This window comes from Vigna umbellata, chromosome 7 (assembly GCF_029865625.1).
Source record: "Vigna umbellata cultivar VRB3 chromosome 7, Vumbellata_1.0, whole genome shotgun sequence".
In the NCBI taxonomy this organism is placed as follows: domain Eukaryota; kingdom Viridiplantae; phylum Streptophyta; class Magnoliopsida; order Fabales; family Fabaceae; genus Vigna; species Vigna umbellata.
The window spans coordinates 31,142,299-31,150,308 of NC_142171.1; the positions used below are offsets into that span (position 1 = coordinate 31,142,299).

The window sequence follows — 8,010 nt, forward strand, 5'->3', positions numbered from 1 at the left end:
TCAATCACAAGTCAAATTGACCCTAAACATAACCACTAAACTCAATATCTAATTATCATCATGTTCTACAGCTCCTCAAACTTGGTCCACATTCATTCTTCATCCAATTTTCCATTTTTCACAAAAATGTACAATCATAATCGATTATCACATTATCTCAATGAAATATATCGAGAAACATCATGCAGGAAGGGATAATCGATTATCATCCCAAATAATCAATAATTCCCAAAACGACACTCAAAACTAACGCGCAAATAATCGATTATAACTAATTTTAATCGATTATTACCGAATCGAAATACATCTTAGACATGATTGAGCATTCAAACTTTCATACATCAACCCTAGATCAAGTGAAAACATACTTAACACATCATACATGCATTCAAGCATCATATACCCATGTAAACATACTCAAACACATATATTACATCACTTGAATCATCCAGATCTAATCATTGACATGTTATACTCTTAATAAACCCAATTATATTACATATGATTATTACCACACCTTTACTGATGGAAAAAATGGCAAAAAATAATAGCAACAGAAGAAAGAGTAATAACACAACGAAAATTCAATCCTCCTTCTTGTGAGAATCTGCGAGGAGCACCAAACAAATAGAGCAAAAACAGAATCTAAAGCACAATAAGACACCAAAAATTAGTAACATGGAAAAACCCTCAATGCAAGGGAAAAAATCCATGAGTTGTCCAGACCAAAGAAAAATCCACTATAATCAATAATATGATGCAAAAGAGTCTCTGATAAATACACCAAATGGGATTTTCAATCAGTCAAACTAACTAAGCATAATGCTTACAAATGAGAACTAAGAAGATGAAAATTCTCCAAAACAAAGTTGCTTATACAAGGTTGTTTTCTCCCAAAATAACCTCCAATTAACAATCCGAACAGTTAGAATGAAGAACCATACATCTGAAACCCACTGTCCAAAAACCAGCCCGATCCAACGGTGAAGGATTTCACAACTACGAAAACACTAGTGGAGGTTTCATCTTATGCGGGAATAACTTATTCTCTTCCTTTCTCTCTCACCTGGCTTTTTCCTCTCCCCAAATGACTCTTCAAATGACTCTAATGCATATCATACAACAAATAAAATGGTAAGCTTCCTCGTACCTTGGTCAAAAATACCACACATTTTCCCTTGCACTAAGATTTTCTACAGCATTTTGTCTTTTCTCTTAGAAAACGCCTTTTCTCTCTCTTATCTTTCTAATTTTTGTTTTTTGATTATAGGGTAACAAAATGTAGACTACTCTTCTTCTTTTTATCTTCTTTTATTCAATCTCTATCTTTTTAGTTTTAATAAAATCTTCTACTTTATCTCTAAAACCACTAAGATTTCCTCTCTTATTCTCTCTTAACTACTTTTTAAAATACCATCAACCACCAGATCTTTTGAAAATCCACGTAATCTTTAAAATATCTAGCAATATCTAATAATTATTTTCTCTAATAATATCTCTTTTAATCTTTAAACTCACCAAGATTATATCTCCTATTTTCATTTAACTAATTTTTAAAATAACAACTAAGGTTTTCATTTTCCCCTTGCTCTATGTATTTTAAGGCTATCAATGTGGTGGGCATTGCCTTCAATCAACAAACGAAGCTATGAACATGGTGCTCAATACTTCAAAAGAATTCACTAAGTATAGGGGTAGGGTGTGGTACCACTCTAGAGTCAATATGCACAGGGTGGTTGGAAATAACCTAAAAAAACCTCTTTCATCTTGAGTATGAATTCTAACTTGGATTATATAAGCCTTTAGAAGTGTGGACGGGTTGGTTGTCTCGTCGTATTTCTAAACGTTGATGAGGATTCCTTTGGGGATGCATAAACGTGCCACTTCTATCGTAAAAGGATGAATGTTCTTGATGTGGCCGATTTTCTCTAAAAAAATTTAGTTGTGTGCCTAGGAAGCTCGTGTTAAGACAAGATCATCTAAAGAAACTAAATTGTCTAGCAACTCGTGTTTTGAAGTTTAACATACATAATTAACGAAATATTTTTTATTGAATAAAGCATCTAAAGGTTGTACTTGTTAAGAATAAATCTGAACAAAATATGTGTTGAATCAACTAAGCATTTATAACATTTTCTAATACATATATATCATCTAACAGACAATGTTAACAAATAATGTCTGACGTGTGAAAACGTCTAGCAAACGCTTAACTAAACACTGAAGCTCAAGATTTTATACCCAAACAATGTTGAACAAAAAACGTTTAAAGAAATGAATCATCTAGGATATTAGTTAAATGCGTCAAACATTATCAAATGAGATGAGAATGAATGTAAGATATCACAAAAGCATATAACATGTAGATAAAAAGCGTTAAACCCTATAAAGTTCCTATAGTGTGTCTTATCGCCATATCATTTGGTAAAAAGGATAAAGCATCTGAACACAAGTTTCACTAAACATAACTAAACGATGTTTTCATTAGACGAGCTGACATGTGCTAATAAGATTTAAACACACAATGTGCTTAACAATCACTAATGCTTAAAACATTTATTAAATGTACGAAAAAGTACTTATTTGCTTGCTTTGCTCTTTTTATTTGTGCAGATAATGAAAATATCGAGCTTTATTCGAAAGCTCTACACAAGGATCAGAAAGACGTTAAGAGATAGGAAGATATTTTGGGAATGTTTCCTTAAAGCTCTATGCTCTGAAGAACCGTACAAGCTACTTTTGAAGAAAACTTTGATAAAGCACAATCACTCTACAATGTTGACCTAAGTCTAACTACCTACCTAAAAAGGCTATGAAGTCTACATGGAAGTCAACTCTATGTTTAACGATTTTCTCTCGAGGAAGGCTATATTAGGAGCACTCATTGAAGAGAATAAAAAAAATATAAGAACAATTCTTTGAATCATTACACTGATGGCTTTCCTCTAAGTTCATATCGTCTAAAAGCCTTTCATTCAAAAGGAAAAAAACATTTACAAGTTTTTCAAAGCTCATTATATTATTCATATATTCTTTCTACGAGAGTAATCTTCTCTCTTGTAAAAACCTAAAAACACTTGTTGTGTTAGATTCATAAGTGAATTCAAATAATTTTATTGTTTAACTCAATGGAGTTAAACGTTCTAGACAGATTGTCTAAGGTTGTAACTAGGAGTGATTGATAATACTTGTTTAACTAGGAGTGGTTGATAGCTCATTGTGTATAAGGAGTGGTTTATATTCGTTGTAATCTTGTTAAATATTAGTGCAACCCCTTAAGAGGTCTTAAGGGAGAACTAGACGTAGCTTAGATTGGAGCGAACTAGTATCAAAATACTTGTGCTATTGCTTTCTTTCTTTAAAACGTTTTCCTAAATGTTATATTAAATTTACACGCGTCTAACAATTATTGTAGATTGTCTAATCTTTGCAATAGTCGTTAAATGTTGATTTGCGAAAAAGTTTTAAAAACACTATTCGACCACCTTCCCCACTTTATTTTCCTGTATTTTAGCCTGGCGCTCTTCCTGGTTTATGCGACTATCAGGATGTCTCGTGAAATCTTGGGACTTTACTGATTCCCTATCTTGGTGTGGATTGCGGCATTTGTGCTTGCCATGATCTCGTCCTAAGTCGTGGGAACATTTGCGAGTTTCCCCCGTTTTGCCTCGGGTTATCTTGCTTTACTCTTTGAGTTTTGCGTTGAGGGGATCAATCGCGACTTTCACACGAAGCTTTCCATTTTAGCTAGTTGTGCTTTGCCCAGGACACAAACTTTCTTCTTGGGAGTTAGGCCAAGTTTAGGGAAGTGATTTCTCGTTCTCCAGGTCAATCAACTTTTATTGAACTATTGAAGGCCTGCCTAATGTTAAGCATGTAGGGCTGCAAGCTCAGCATCATAGCACCTGCATTGTTCTTCGTTCTATTGGATTAGTTGCTTCGATATTGTGAGAAGGTTGGGCTTGACTTTGGATGGTGACCATGGGAAGGTGAGGCTGGGAAAAAGTTCTATCAAGGCCCCAGGGGGGACGCCAAATGTTCTTATCGGAGTCTTAAATGAGGTCCTTTGGACTGGTGATGTGATCTGAGCAGTTTTAAAGTTTCTAACGAGCACTCCTAAGGTTGGAATGTAAGGAAAGATCTGTTGGGTACAAACAAAGTCCCACATCGGATAAAATAAGATATGGACATGGGTTTATATACATATAAGATATCTCCATTGGTAAGAAACCTTTTGGAGTGGTACCAAAAGCAAATCCATGAGGACTTAGCCCAGCTTAGTGTGATATTAGAGTGGTTGAGTATTTTGAAGAGAATACTAATTGTATTATTAAATAATAATCATAATATCAAATTGAGAGTATTAGTTACAATTGCGTAAATGTGTAAATATATTTCTAATAAATGTATTTTGAGTTATTCAAAAAGACGAAGACGCTTAATGGATTTAATTGCGCTTGTATTCATTAAGTATTTACCGTTTCATTGTTCACTTGTGTGTACGTAGAAATGTTGGTTGTACATGGGATAAACAGTGCCATTAATGCATGCAGGGTGAGGGAGAAGCAAAGTATGGGAAAATTAGTGTTTGATTTGTGGGGAGCGAGCATGATTATACGAAGAATTAGTGTGAGGGAATGGAATTGGATCACGTGAAAGAAGAGGAAACAGAAAGAAGAGAGAATGCAGTAGGTGTGGTTAGAGAAGGAAGCAAGTTTTCCAATTTGGGTAACTTCCTCTTGAAAGGGGCAAGCAAAGGTAGCTGCCATCAAATAGAAGCCACGTGAAAATACAGAACCAGTTACCGTCACATTAATTGCTTCTCAACACCGAGCTACGTAACCATTTAGTGCTACAACGCAATCCTATTATACCTAGGCCATCATGTTTTGTAGCACGTGTAACTCATTTCCCACGTGTCCATTCCTTCACCTATTCATTCATTCCATGTTTTCTCCTCCTTTTTTTTTCCCCAACAATCCCCTATTTATAAGCCCTTTCAAATCTCTAATTGTCCCATGCACCAACCAATAACCAAGTTCATGGCTTCTTCTTTCTCTTCCCATAAAAACACGTGATCACTCTCCCATTCTTGCTGCCATTATTCCCACTGCCATGAAGAGAAACTGCTATCTGGATCTTCGTTTTCGCCCTTCCTCTGCTTCGTCACCCCATCATTCAATGTAAGCAGTTTCGTACTTTTCTTCTTCAAAAAAAAAAAAGAAAAAAAGAAACTGTTTTATTGAGTGGTATCTCGTTACAGTTATGGACAAAAGCATAGCATGTTGCTTTATGGTTGTGTTTTTCTGAGGAAACAAACGGTGTTTCGTTCTTGCGCTTGTCGTTAGCTTTTTTCCCTTTTGTCTGTAAGAACTTTGTAGGAATGAGCTGTTGAACATGAACAAAAAAGTCTTGGCCATTCCACATGGTGGTGGTGGTCGCCACATGCTTGATGTCACAGAACTTCAGGTAATCTTATCTTTGAATTTTTCTTCATCCTTTTTTTGGACAAATTCTAAATCGGGAGAGGAGTTAATGCTCATGCTTGCTTGTTTATTGCATACAGAAACGTCCAAAAACAAACAAACCAACCCTTCTACTAGTACATTTTAAACCTTCTTTACATACATAATTATGGATTAGCTTAGATATGTTTCCATTAGACGTAGAATAAGTGACTTTTTAATTTTATTTATTTATTTCACTTTAATATTAAAAATGATCATCTTTCAATGGGACTAATTAACTACACGTTTTATAGTAATTGAAAAAAGTAATTAAAATTTATGAAGATGAAAAATAAGCATGTGATGTAACAGTTTTTTGTTTGAAGAGAGGGTTGAATTTGGGTAGGTAATTTTGTGCAGGCAAGGGTGATAATATGGTTGGCAAGTCAAGAAATGGATGGTAGCAGCAGAGGAGCAGCTTCTGCCATGTCGCTTTCGTTGCAGTCACAGCCGTTGCTAATGCATGCCCCCCAAGGTTTCTCAATTAAGACTTCCCTACGGAATTTCCTTCACAAGAGAAAGAAAAGGTCCCAAAAGTCACATGCCCATTAGCACTGCCTATTCATTTTTTTCACATCGATTTTTTATCATTCATTTTGGTTACACCCACACAAAAAATAATAGAAATAATAATAATCATCTATTCTTGGGTGTATGATGATTAAAGTAAAATTAAAGCTTATGCGAACCAAAAATATCTTCCATTTGAATCCTCTGGAGACCAACATCTCAATACCACTTTTCCAATGCCTAATAATAAATGAAAAGGACCGTTGCAGTCTTTTTAGTGAGTGATTGGTGATTGGAAAGTTTGAATGTTGATGGCGCTACCTTATGTTAACCAAATGAGTGTACTCTTATGAAAATGATGTTTAATTTGAGTAAGTGTTTTAAATCTATTAAATGTGTATAGAATTTTAATCATTTTGAAATGGTATTACATCCATTTATTGGTTGAAATGGGCATAAACAATTGCTTTAACGAAAGAGAAGAAAATAGGAAAAAGTGAAGACAATAGGCATGTGGAGGAGTTCCAGAATCAGTGAACAAAATGAAAGAAAAGTAGGTACATGGCGCGCGAAACAATTAAGAAAAACAAAATGACAGGTGGGGCTTTTCAAATTCCTTAAAAACATTAGATGGTTTTCAAAATAAAAAAATCTGATACGTAAAAAAAGTAAAAAAAAAAAGTTTAAAACTACAATTGAACTTTCTTTTTACATTACTTTTTATTTATATAAGAATTCCACAATGTTGGTCAATAAGAACATCATTAGTAATATTCTTTTTGTCATTTCTATATTAAAATTTTATAAAAATTTCAAATACGGTATTTTACTCACTTATTTTGAAATCACTTTATATTCTTATATTTTTTATTTTTTAGACAATTATTTCATTATTCTTAATTATAAAATGTCTACATAACGTATGTCAAAAGTTCACTTTGCGTTGTCTATGAAGAAATCCATCTACTATGTACTTTTAACTTTCCTGCATTCTCTACCATGCCTATGATTAAAGAAGAGTATGCAAACCTATTTCAATTCATTATGTACATAATTTTAAATTCTCTATTTCTAAACAACTTTTCTCTGTTAAAAAAACTTCAAAATCTTCACCGTTCCTATCATTTAGATAGAAATGAGAAAACTATATTAGCAATTTTGGATTATATATAACTCAGGAAAATAATAAAAATAAATAAATTAGTTTTGTGCGATAGAGTGTTAAAATTATTGACGAATAAATAAATTAAGTTATAATTTTATTTATTTATTGTGTTAATGATATAAGTTGCATCCGTATGTGTTATATATGTATTTTTGTGCATAAATATCATTGAAGAGTTTCTAGCTTAGTGGTAGAGGCATGATATTATAAGAAAGGGTGTGGTTTTGAATGCTTTGATAAATTTTGTTAGGTGTTTGAGTGTTTTGTTTTGAATTCAGAAGATTGGTATCATTTACATGAGATTGACATGTAAATGATAGTGAGAAAATTCACTCTACCACGTGTTGGGTGTCGGCTTTAGATATATGTTTTGGGTTACAACTTTTCATGAATGTTATTTATTGGTTTCTTTTTGTTCAAATAGGCATGAACTTTTGGCACAAGGATTATTTTCTTAGGCCATTCACGACTCCACTTGGGGTATTATTGGGGGTAGTTTATTTGGTTCACTTAGGGTCTTCCTCGGGTATTTCCGTGTATGTCAATTAACGTGGATATTTGTTAGATTCTAGGTTTTCAACTTAATGGATGGTGCATGTGGTATAATATAATGAGTGCATAAGTGGTTTCAAGGCATAGTGTTTGAGTTTCATAAGTAGTTTAGGGTTGAATGTGGCTGTATAAATGAATGTGTTTAATGGTCCTCATCTAAGGGTACGTAGGTTTCAGTCTTACGGATAAGGTAGATTACCTTTGAGATAGGTTTTAAGGGCCATGGGTAGTGTTCGTATAGGCATAGGCGTTGGTAGAGTTGCATGTTTGTATATG

The 8,010-nt window shown here is 33.7% G+C and overlaps 1 protein-coding gene across 1 annotated transcript; it reads left to right on the forward strand.

Annotated features, from left to right (window-relative positions):
• Positions 1 to 5,006: 5,006 nt before the first annotated feature.
• Positions 5,007 to 6,409, forward strand: LOC124822289 (uncharacterized). Its single transcript, XM_047294288.2, has 3 exons — positions 5,007 to 5,183; positions 5,382 to 5,469; positions 5,868 to 6,409. The coding sequence occupies exons 1-3, from the start codon at positions 5,116 to 5,118 to the stop codon at positions 6,057 to 6,059; spliced, it is 348 nt and encodes a 115-aa protein (XP_047150244.2). The 5' UTR covers positions 5,007 to 5,115; the 3' UTR covers positions 6,060 to 6,409.
• Positions 6,410 to 8,010: the final 1,601 nt, after the last annotated feature.